Genomic DNA, 11,638 nt, shown 5'->3' on the forward strand with positions numbered 1-11,638 from the left:
ATGGCTGGTGACGGCCAGCCCAGCCTGCTGCTCCTGGCACGGGGCAGCTCGGCAGCTCCAAAGGAAAATTGCTTTTCTTGGTTGTGCTCATGGGCTCTGGTTTCAAGCCGGGCTGGGAGTGAGAGTGTTGGATGCTGCAGTGGAAATAGCTGGAGCTGCTCTCTGGTCTGCTGCTGGAGATGGCTGGCAGAGGTGGGCCATGCAGGGCAGGGACCGCAGGGCACCGTTGTCAGTCCCGTGTGAGTCAGCGCAGGCTGGGCAGAGTCACCGGCTCTATTTTTAGGGGCTGGGGATGAGCAGGGAGCACGACATGTACTGTGTGGCGTCCCAGGCGGGGAGGGATGCTGACTCAGAGCAGGATGGAGGGGCTGTGGCACAGGAAGGGGCCGCAGTCCGTGTGCTCTGGTCCCCTTAGGGAAAGGGGTGGGCACGACCCCTCTCCCTGTGCCCTGTCTGGGGTCTTCAGCATCCCTTGGAACAACCTAAAGGCCCAGATGAGCCAGACGTGTTTTTGCACAACCCCTGGGGAAGAGGAATGGGGGAAACGTGCAGCTGGAGGAGCTCAGCTCAAGCACCTTCACTGGCTGAAACGGGGATACTGGGAAGGGCATAGCTCCCCTGCCATGCAAGCTGTGGGCTCATCCATTTCCCCTTCTCTTTTGCCACAGAGCCCAGGAGCTATGTCGAGTCGGTGGCCCGCACGGCCACGACGGGCAGGGGAGGGAGCCTGCCCGCTGCCCAGCCCGGGGACCTGGAGGTGCCCGCCAGGAATGGCACCTTCGCCAACTCCTTCACTGCCCCCAGCCCCATCTCCACCAGCAGCCCCATTCACAGCGTGGACGGGTAAGGCAGTGGGTGCAGGTCTTGGGGGCTGGTGGGGCTGGGGTCAAACCCTGCCTGGTGCACAGGCTTGCTCCCACATTGAATTTGCCTTTGCAAGGACCCCCATCTCCCCATGCAGGATTTGGGGGTCCCAGCCAACCATGCAGCTCACTGCCCTGAGGACACAAAGCTGGGTCACTGGTGGTCACTTGGTGGTCACTGGACCTCAGCAGCATCTTGCTGAGAACCTGGCCCCTGGGGCAGGAGGAGGGATGGGGTCTGTGCTAACCCCTAGCCCTGGATTAGGCTGAGCATTGGTCCCCTGTGGTGCGATGGAGCCATTGTCCCTGTTCCCTCTCCAGCCTGCCCATGAGGTGTCCTGCACCAGCCCAGCCTGGCAAGGCTGGCAAGGAGGAACGAATTGGGTGTTTTGCTGGGAGAGGAGCTGGAAAAAGGCTCTGTCTCCCAGAAAGTCATATTTTGAGAGGGAATTGGGATGCATGGTGGAACTAAAGCTGCCTCTAGTTGCTTTCATGCAGCTGGCAGGACCCATCCCACCATTGCCTCTGAACAACTGAGCAGCTCACTGGCGCCGTGCCTCAGTTTCCCTGTGCACCACTCGCAGGAGGGTGCCAGCCAGCAGCAGGAACGAGTGGTGGAGCTGAATCTTCCTTCTCATCTCTCCTCAGGGCCTCCCTCCGCAGCTACCCATCAGAGGGCAGCCCCCACGGCACAGTTACACCTCCCCACACCTCAGCCGAGCCTGTTTACCGGTCGCCTGTTGGCTCGCAGATGCCCTCTGCTCACAGCAGCTACCAAAACTCGTCTCCATCTTCTTTTGCAATGGCCCAAGGTGGGGTCCCAGGCTCGGCGTACGCCAGCCCCGACTACCCTGATGGCCGAGCCGGCCTCCAGCCGGACCCTCAAGCTCGGCCACAGCCGCAGGTCAACGTGGTAGGGGTCCACGTCCTGCCAGGGAGCCCCCGCACCCTGCACCGGACAGTGGCTACCAACACACCGCCCAGCCCCGGCTTCGGGCGAAGAGCCATCAACCCCAGCATGAGTGGCGCTCCCGGCAGCCCCGGGCTGGGAAGACACACTGTGGCGGCCCATGGCAACCTGGTGGCCCCACCAGGGAGCCCCAGCCTGGCAAGGCATCAAGCCGTGGCAGCCGTGCCCCCCGGCAGCCCCCTGTACGGCTACCCCAGCCCCGAGGAGAGGCGGCCAACACTGTCTCGGCAGAGTAGCTCCTCCGGCTACCAGCCTCCGTCCACACCGTCCTTCCCTGTCTCGCCGGCGTACTACCCCGGCACGAGCACGCCGCACTCCTCCTCTCCGGACTCGGCCGCCTACCGCCAGGGCAGCCCCACGCCGCAGCCTGCGCTGCCTGAGAAGCGGCGGATGTCGGCCGGGGACCGCTCCAACAGCCTCCCCAACTACGCCACCGTCAATGGCAAGGTGTCCTCGCCCCTCTCCAGCGGCATGTCCAGCCCCAGCAGCGGGAGCACCGTCACCTTCTCCCACACCCTGCCGGACTTTTCCAAGTTGTCCATGCCAGGTAAGGGATGCCTTCAGAGGTCCTCATGTCCCCCCGCCCTGCCCAGGGCTCTCCCCTCCTTCTCCTCGTCGGCCAGCGGGGAAGGGGTTGCAGCTGCATCCTGATTTACTACTCCTGCCCATCTGCAAACCGGCGGCACCGCCGGGGCTCAGGCCATTTCCTGCGCTTTCTGGCAAATCCAAACAGGAAAAGCACTGACCCAGCATCGCTGGCGTAAACAGCACCCAGCGTTGTGTACGGGGAGATCAAAGCGCCCGGAGGCGGCTTTTCTCTGCCGTGGGGATGCACTGACCTCCTGGCCCCGTTCCCGGTGGGCTTTACCCCGCTGAGACCCCGCTGCGGCGCTGCCTCCTCATTTCAAATGGTGTGTCATGCCCCGGGTGCCGCCGTGCCTGGAACGCCTTTGCCGGCTCCCGTTACGGGACACCTCAGTGACGCCAAGATTGGGCCGATAGGACCAGGGGAATAAAGCCGCAGGGCAGCAGTGGCTCCAGCTGCCCATCCGGTTTCACTGCCGAGCAGGCAGCCCTTTGTGGGCACGCTGGCACCTGCCCCAGCCCCGTAACTCGCCATGGCTGGGGACCTTTCCCAGTGGGGAAGCATGAGCAATTAAAATCTGTAACAATTAGCGAGCGAGCTGGGGAGGGGAGCGAGCCCCCCGCCTCTCCGAAGGTGACCAGATTGCAGAGCGCTGATAACACGTCTCCAGCAGAGATGCTATCTGGCCCTCCGGGTTGTTTGCTCCGTTGTGTTTGGAAAGCAGGTGGTTGGAAACGTTGCCTGAGCAAAGTGACAGCTTCACAGCCAGAGGACTGGCTCCCATCGGGGCTGTGCCACTGATGGGCACTGAGTGAGGCAGGGTCGGCCTGGGGCTGGGGCTGCTTTTCCCAGGGTAGGTCGAGCTGTCCAGTTCCTCTGCACGGAGCAAAGATAAGGGAAGGAATTTATTTTTATGATGGACGAGCCAAATCTTGAACATTGGAGAGCTGTGAAGGTCCTCTGAAGTCAGAGGATCTCCCCACCACCCTCTGGACATATCTCTTTCCTCCAACAGCTTTCATTTCACCTGGCCAGCTCCCTTTTAAATGATGAATTCCCATTTTGTCTCTGGCTGTATGGCAAAGAGGCTCATCTGATGCACAGCCCTTCAGGGGCCCTTGCGCTTGGATTTATCTTTAGATGCCCAGCAGCCCCATAAGCTCCAGGTGATGATCAGCCTTCCTAGGTATGGAGGATTGGGTTGAGGTTAAAGCAATGTGCTGGGGCTGAAAGGAGGTGGAGGTATTAATGCTTTAGCCAGATTTGCTAAAAACTCGTGGAATTTTAGATACAGCATCTTTTAACTTTTTCCTTGCCTTCTTTTCCCTTCCTTGCAGACATCAGCCCTGAGACTCGTGCCAACGTCAAGTTTGTGCAGGACACTTCCAAGTACTGGTACAAACCGGAGATCTCCAGGGAGCAGGGTGCGTAGATGGCACAGGGCGAAGGATACGGTTGAGTGAGCCGTGGTCGGGAGTTGGGGTGTATGTGGGATCACAGGGATTAGCAAGGATTTCCCTTAGGGGCTGGGTTAGGAGTGAAGGTGGATTGTGGATGCTCAGACCATTGTGGAGCGGGGTTGAAGCCCAGCTCAGCTGCAGGCTTGCATGATGTGGGCTCCCCAAACCTTCCCCTTGGTGGAGGAGCACCGGTCCCCGCAGTGTGCAGTGGATCTATGCAGTTTGGGGTGCAAAGCACCCAGATCTTGAGTTGAGAGAGCTCAGAGGGGTCTTGGAGACATAGCTAAAATAAGAGGGGAGAACAACGAGGGGGCAAGGTCCCAGCATTTGGTCCCTGGTCTCTGCCTGCTCTCTAGTGCTCAGTTGCTCAGAGCTGGGCTGGGTGGGAATGGATGCTCTGAGATACCCATGCCAGGGCAGCGGAGGCAGCAGGGAGATGAGCCCCTGCCTAGCCGCAGACCCACTCGAGACTCCCATCCAGATGTGCAGGGGGGATGGTAACATTGCAGTGCCCGGCTGCGAGGCCATGGAGCCGGGGTGCCCCATCCTGACCCACATGTGCTGGTTTCGGAGGGCGTGTCGGCTCTTGCCATGCTGGCTCTGAGGTCTGCTGTTCTCTCCTGCAGCCATCGCACTGCTGAAGGACAGGGAGCCAGGGGCTTTCATCATCCGAGACAGCCACTCCTTCCGGGGAGCCTATGGCCTTGCCATGAAAGTAGCTTCTCCGCCTCCCACGGTCATGCAGCAGAACAAGAAAGGTATTGTGTGCCCTTTTCCATCCCACGCTGAGATGCTTTCCATCGTTCAGCCGGGGCGAGCGGGCAGCTGGGTCTGCTGAGCCAGTTGTGCCCTTGGGTATGTGCTGATGTGGCAGGATCCCTCCCTCCCAGCCCTCCCCTCCCAGGGCAGAGGGAAGCACCAGACACCCTCTGCCCTGAGCTGCGGAGGGCTCAGGGGCATCTGCATCTTGGGCTTTGGCGTGGTGAAATGGGCACAGCCTCCCGAGCCCACCAACACCGTGGGGGAGCTTGGCTTGGGGTCGACCCTGTGCAAAGGGCCAGATTTGAGGAGGGTGTGCGGAGTGGCAGGAGCTCCTCGAGCTGGAACACTGGTTTCCCTGTGGGACTGCAGAGTAGTAGTAGGAGGAGGGTGGCTCTGGTGTGAGACCATCCTGTCTCTTCCCAGGAGACATCACCAACGAGTTGGTGAGGCACTTCCTCATCGAGACCAGCCCGCGGGGTGTGAAACTAAAAGGATGCCCCAATGAGCCCAATTTTGGTGAGTGCCCCCAGTGTGTTTCCCACAGGCGGGGTTGGGTTGGGAGAGCCTTGCCTTTGCTGGAGTACCAAAGCAGAGCTGTTGGGTGTCTGGGAGAGCCCCCACCTCTGTTACTGTGTAACCAAGTCCTGTGGGCATTTGGAGCCTCTGGGGTGATGCACACTCATGAGTGCACACAAATGTGCCTATATGCACAGGTACGTACCTTTCTGCACACACGTGTAGGACAAATGATGCTGCTGGGCAGGGTGGAGGGCAGGGGCTCCCCTTGTCCCATTTATGCCATGGCTAATGTGCTCCGAGGCGCTGCATGAGGACCTCTGCCCCATTCATTGTTCCTAAGGTGGCCCCGGCATCTCTGCCCCCTCCCTGAGCCCTCCATGGGCATGGTCGTTTCAGTGAGAGGAATTGCCACGTGTGGCATTAGGACCACAGTAAAGAAACCCGCCAAAAAGCCTGTTCCCATCCACCTGGAGCAACAACGACCTAACACTGGGGAAACCTGTGTCCCCCGCCCTGCACTGACCATCTCCCCTCTCTCCCCAGGCTGTCTCTCAGCTCTGGTGTACCAGCACTCCATCATGCCCTTGGCCCTGCCCTGCAAGCTGGTCATTCCTGACCGAGGTAAGAGCCAGGACCAGAAGGGATTGCATCCACCCCCACAGCCTGCGGGGACAGGGTAGGTTTCCAAGCAGGGAGCAGCAGTAACCATCCCATGTCTTCTAGATCCCATGGAGGAAAAGAAAGACGCCGCATCGGCCACCAACTCGGCCACAGACCTCCTCAAACAGGGTGCGGGTGAGTAGAGAGGGGCTGTTGCAGGGTGAATATGGCTCAGAGCAGTGGCTGACCCCACGCCTGCTGTCTTCCTTTCCAGCCTGCAATGTCCTCTTCATCAATTCGGTGGAGATGGAGTCGCTGACGGGCCCCCAGGCCATTGCGAAGGCTGTTGCTGAGACGCTGGTGGCCGACCCCACGCCCACTGCTACCATCGTCCACTTCAAAGTCTCCGCACAAGGCATCACCTTAACCGACAACCAGAGGAAGTAAGAGCCCCCATGGCCATGTCGCTGGGTCCCCAAAGCCAATGGGGCTGTGATCCAGGGAGTGTGTTGATGAAGGATGTCCCTGGCGTGGCATGAACCTGGTCATGGGCAGCGCTGGGCTTTGTCCTTGACTCCTGGAGCATCCTAGGGGAGACCTATGGGAGTGTCCCCTATGCCGGTGGGGCTGGGCTGTGGTGGGGCTGAGGTGGGGGCTCTCTGGCCCTGACGCTCCCTGCCTTGTGTTTCAGATTATTCTTCCGACGACACTACCCCCTCAACACTGTCACCTTCTGCGACCTGGACCCCCAGGAACGAAAGTGAGTGCCCTAACCTGGGGGAAGCACATGTCCCCTGCCCCTTTCCCTCCCCCAGGCTCCTGGGCTGCTTGGAGCAGGGTCTTTGCTTGCTCTGTCCCCCTTGCTCCTGTGGAGGGCAGGGATGGAAGGTCCCCTTGGATACTGTGGTGCAACACCAGCTTCTCCTGGTGACTTCTTGGTGTCTCCAAGCATCTTCATGCTGGGGGAGAGGTACATCAGTTTTTTTCCATAGAGCCAAGCCTGTGCAAAGCCAGGCTGGCCCTCCAGCATTGGTGCGGTGGCCCCCATCACGCCTCGTCTCTCTGTGGGGTGCAGGAGGCACCATCCCTCACACCTCCTCTTCTCCTTGCAGGTGGACTAAAACTGATGGCAGCGGCCCAGCCAAGTAAGTACTTTCTGTGCTTCCCAGCTGATTCCTCCCAGCTGCTGTCGGGGTGGCTCCCGCTTATGTTTGAGCACTGGCTGGGAGATGCCTCATGCAGGGCAGCCTCTTGGCCATGCATGAGATGGGCTCAGCTCCTTGCTGCAGGAGCGTTTCACCCAAGCATGAGACCATGGTCCTGGGGACTCAGGAAGCATCTTTCAGCCCCAAATTCCTGGTCAGAGCAGGCATGGCCCTTGCTGAACTGGTCTTACTGGAAACTCTCCCAGTGGAGTCAGCAGGAGCCAGCTCATGGAGCAGAGCCGGGGGTTATGCTGATGGCGTGTGAGCCACCGTCTTTCTCTTCCCTTTCCTACTGTCCTCCCTGTCCTGACCCATGGGAGCACAGGGCCGCTGGCTGAGCCCGTTTCCAGGGGCCAATTTCCCCTAATTTTAGCCATTGTGTTAGCGAAGGGGTTTTTATTAGGATGTCCAGCTGCTGGGATATTTCCCCTCCCCAATTAGAAATGCCACGGCCTGGGCCTGTCTCACATTCTGTTCCCCCGTATTTATAACTTGAGTTTGCACGTTCTAATTAAAAAAAAAAAAAAAAAAAAAAAAAGGGACATTTTATTCATCAGGGGAGAGACAGACAGAAATAACCGTATGGTCTCACCCAGCTCCCCATGTCCCCACATGGCCTTCCTCTCATACAGGGTCTACCTCAATGGCCAGCCCATCACACCTCTGTGGTTTCAAGAGTCATCACCCAAACCAAGGCAATGCTGTGATCATCTGGAAGGTCCCTTCTTGGGGACGGTCTAGGGGAGGGTGGCAGGGATGGCCAGAGAAAGAGGGTTTTGGCCAAGAGATGATGGAAACGCAGTGCTGGCCTTCAAACAAACTGCAGCAAAGGGAAGAATAGATGGGTCTTCATGCAGGCTGGTTTGGGATGTCGCCCTCTGTGTTGTGTGAGATGGATGTTAAAGAGGGGAAGGTGGACAAGACCATGCTGGAAGAGGGTGGTGGTGTTCCTTGGGTGAGCAACGCTGGCAATCCTTGCTGAGCCTCTTGCCTTCTTCCCACCCAGGCTCTTCGGCTTCGTCGCCAGGAAGCAAGGGAGCACCACAGACAACATCTGCCACCTCTTTGCTGAGCTCGACCCAGACCAGCCGGCTGCAGCCATCGTCAACTTTGTCTCCAGGGTCATGCTTGGCTCTGGCCAGAAAAGATGAGCTGGCGCTTGCGGGTGATTCTTGAATTTTGGAGAAGGACTTGGAGCTGATCCGAGAAGGAGTGTGAGGAAGTGCATTGTGGGAGAGGGAAGTGAATCGGGGGGGGAAAAGGGTTGGAATTTTGGAGGAATACAGCAAACAACACAAAAACCCCCAACAAAACCCCTAAAAACTCAACACAAGCCAAACACACACATAGAGGAACCAAAACCACGCACCTACATAAGAGAGCCACAAGACAGGATGCATGTTCCATCGCAGGGAAGGTGACCAAAGTGAAGGCAGCAGTGAGAGGCATGTTCCCAGCTTTCGACATCGTGGTCCCGAGCAGTGATATCCACTTGGGACTGAATGTGGGACCATGACTGGTGTTTTCCATCTGGAAAAAAAAAAAAGAGACAACCAGCAAAACCCATGGAAGAAGCTCCATCCCAGCAGCTCCAACAGTGAACGTCTACTGTGTGTTTGAAATGACCCGTAGGAGATAACGACGTGGGCTGGGTCTGTGGGACACCAGAGGAGATTCCCTCAGACACCTTCCCTTGCCTGGCTGCAGCAGAGGGTCCTCACCGGCCCCTGCGCTTCTCCCGAAACCTGCTGGCCACCTGGCACCTTGCTGGGGGCGTGGGGGGGCTTGGTCCTGAACCCTGCTGTCCCCGGGGAGCTTGGCTGTGGGCTGACCTCCGTTACTGACCCAGAGCCCAGCGCCGGTCACAGGTGAGCCGCTGTGAGTCCACCTGGAGAGGGGGGTCACGGCATTTCCCCACCTCCCCGGGGATGCTTGTGCACCCCAGCCTGGAAGGAGGTGTGGGGGGACTCCTGCCGCCCCGCGCCTGGGGAAGGCAGACGCTCCCCAGCAACCTCCCTGGAGGATGCAGAAAGTCGCCTCCTCTCCCGTCTTCCCCTTTTCCCTCCCGTCACTAGTCCTCTTTGGCAGTTTTCTCCTGCGGCCTGTCACACGTTCTCTTGACACAAAAAAAACAAAACAGAAAGGAAAGAAAAACATTATAATAATAATAATAATTATAATAATAGCGGATGCTGGCACAGGTGGGTTCCCTGTGCAAAGCAGTGGACCCGTGGCTACCCCTATCTTGCTCTTTTGAGACATGCAAGCAGTTTTTAAATTGCATGGACGTTCAAGTTGCACGAAAGGCGAATGACTACAAGTAACTCAGGCGCTTTTTTCTCCTTTTATTTTGGAGGCCACGTTAAAAAAAAGAAAAAGAAGGAAGAAAATTTAAAAAAAAAATAAAATAAAAAAGGAAAGGACCTGCAGTTGCTGGGCAACTTTGGCTCAGTGGGGAGGTAACAGGTCCTCCGAGAGCCACCCTGCTCGGCACGCATGTACCCCCAAAACCGGCTGGCTGGAGGCTCATGCCCCCCGAATGCACTGTAGTTTTGCAGTGGCTTCGGTGCTGTCGGCTTTTCCCTTTGCTTTGGAAGGTGAGGAGGGCCAGCTGGGGGGTGAGAGGGGCGAAGGGCCCCCGTGCCACTGCGGGGCGGGGGATCATGGTTGGGGGGCAGCAGGCGGAGGTCCCAGCCCTGCGGTGCCGGGGAGGGGGCAGCGGATGCTTCGGTTACATGTGCAGGTTTGGGGCAGGGGGAGTGGTCCGGCTGGAGCCGCGGGGTCATTGCTGAGCCCTGTGCTGCAAATATCCCCCCCAAGAGCTTCAAGTGCAAAGCGGCCCAGATAGTCTATTGGGGGCAAAAATTAGAAACATAGCAGTGCCCCCCCCCCCCCCCCGAGAGCTTGTCTCCCTCGGACTGCCCTTGCCTTGATAGCTATAATATATATGCGAGCTGTACTGACAAAATACTGTAAGCTAACGAAATTTTAAGGAGGAAAAAAAGGTTACACTTACACTCCAAAAATATTTATTTTTGCCATGTTGCTTTCTGCATATCATATCTCCCCCATTATATCTGCCTCCCCCCCCTTCCCCTGCCCCGGGGAAACACCTGCACGTTAAAAGAAAATCCAGAGCAAGGAAAAATACGGATGGGGGAAGAGGCGCGGGGGCCCCCCCGTGTCGGGGCGGCATGCGTGTGACCGGTGTGCATGTGCGTGTGTGTGTGTGCGTGGGGGAGCGAGCAGTGTGGGCACCCGGAGGGGGCTGGCACGGCTGGAGGCTGTACTGATGTACTGAAGCGAGCATGAAAGGATGCATAGCGAGGAGTTGGTTGCGAGACGGCGGTGAGACAGAGGGGCTCCGGGGGGGCTTTCCCCCTCCCCGGCTCCCTAGCCGCATGGATGCGGAGACCTTTTAATTTTTGATGTTTCCAAAAAATGATTCCCTCCTTCTGCGAAATTCAAGCGAGATGAGAGACAATCTCACCCGTAATCTCCTCACCCTGCCGTTCACCGGTTAGAGAAAACACTGTGTTTATAGATATATAAAGATATATTTTTGAAAGCCTCTATTTTTCAGACTTGGTTTTCTCACTGCTAAGAAAAGAGATGATAATAATGTATTTTTATTTTAATCTGCTGCCTCGGAAACCGGTGCTTGAAACTCCCATTTCTCTTTTTCTCCCCGTACAAATGAAGCAGATCTAAGCACTCCAGAGATGTTGCGTAGAAGCCGACCTCAGCAGATACCTGCCGATAGCGTCACGCCTGCTTTGGGCCCTGAGCCGCTCACGGCTTCCCCACTAACCCACTAGCTGAAGATTTAGACCGTATCCAAATCTTGAACACTAACAAAATTGTCTGATGATTATATTATTTTTTTAACACACAGCTAACCACCTTCCCATGATGTAGCCGGGTGTTTAATAGCTCCCTTTAAAGGCACTTTTTTTTTCCCTTTTAGCTCCTTTTTTAAGTTGCATTTTTAGGTGTAACTACACTTTCTGTCCCCAGGAGAGACCGTCAGCCAGCATTGAGGATCGCCCAGGTCCCGGGGCTGGCGGGGACCTAGTGTTGATATTTTTTCCTTACGAAAGGGACAGAAAAGACTCTTTGGTTTTTTTTCTTTAGTTTTTAAATGCAGTCATGGTATTTGAGATTCGAGCTTGCGCTAGTTAAGCCCAGCATATGTTTCATTGTAATCACACTGCCGTTGTCAGCAGCCGGATGGTATCTCTCGCTCTCGCCCTCGCTCACACACACACACAAACACATCCCTCCTTCCTGCACAAAGAACTGCATATATTCTTGCCAAAGATATCCTTAAAAACGCACTTTTCCCCACATATATATATATATTTTTTTTTTTTGCGTGTGTAAATTTATTGTACGTGCCCTTTTTGTGTCGGTTTGTTCTTCAGAGAAGCCCCTTCCCACCCGTCCTCCCTTTGCTGTCGATGTTGCTGTCTGTTGGGAAATGCTCCCCGGGGACGTTGTTTGCTGCCTGTCCCAAACAGTAGTGCCTGCAACATGCAAAATGTGGGGTTCCCATTCAACAGGGCTGCCTCCAGCTCTGCTCCCCTGGGAGCTATTTTGGGGGATGATCCATGTCATCATCTGCTGATGGGATGCACTCCTCTCACGGTCTTTGCCAGCCCCTCGTTGCCAGT

General features: G+C 56.9%; 1 protein-coding gene across 1 annotated transcript in view; it reads left to right on the plus strand.

Annotated features, from left to right (window-relative positions):
- The window catches only part of TNS1 (tensin 1), a 44,606-nt gene extending 35,008 nt beyond the window's left edge, over positions 1 to 9,598 (plus strand). The window contains exons 18-28 of the mRNA XM_050899709.1: positions 669 to 843; positions 1,512 to 2,380; positions 3,757 to 3,843; positions 4,506 to 4,637; positions 5,065 to 5,157; positions 5,704 to 5,781; positions 5,884 to 5,955; positions 6,035 to 6,203; positions 6,452 to 6,520; positions 6,873 to 6,905; positions 7,972 to 9,598. Of these exons, the coding sequence (XP_050755666.1) occupies positions 669 to 843; positions 1,512 to 2,380; positions 3,757 to 3,843; positions 4,506 to 4,637; positions 5,065 to 5,157; positions 5,704 to 5,781; positions 5,884 to 5,955; positions 6,035 to 6,203; positions 6,452 to 6,520; positions 6,873 to 6,905; positions 7,972 to 8,116 (1,922 nt within the window). The 3' untranslated portion in view covers positions 8,117 to 9,598. The remainder of the gene's footprint in view (positions 1 to 668; positions 844 to 1,511; positions 2,381 to 3,756; positions 3,844 to 4,505; positions 4,638 to 5,064; positions 5,158 to 5,703; positions 5,782 to 5,883; positions 5,956 to 6,034; positions 6,204 to 6,451; positions 6,521 to 6,872; positions 6,906 to 7,971) is intronic.
- The last annotated feature ends 2,040 nt before the right edge of the window (positions 9,599 to 11,638 follow it).

This window comes from Gymnogyps californianus, chromosome 7 (assembly GCF_018139145.2).
Source record: "Gymnogyps californianus isolate 813 chromosome 7, ASM1813914v2, whole genome shotgun sequence".
NCBI classification, from domain to species: Eukaryota; Metazoa; Chordata; class Aves; order Accipitriformes; family Cathartidae; genus Gymnogyps; species Gymnogyps californianus.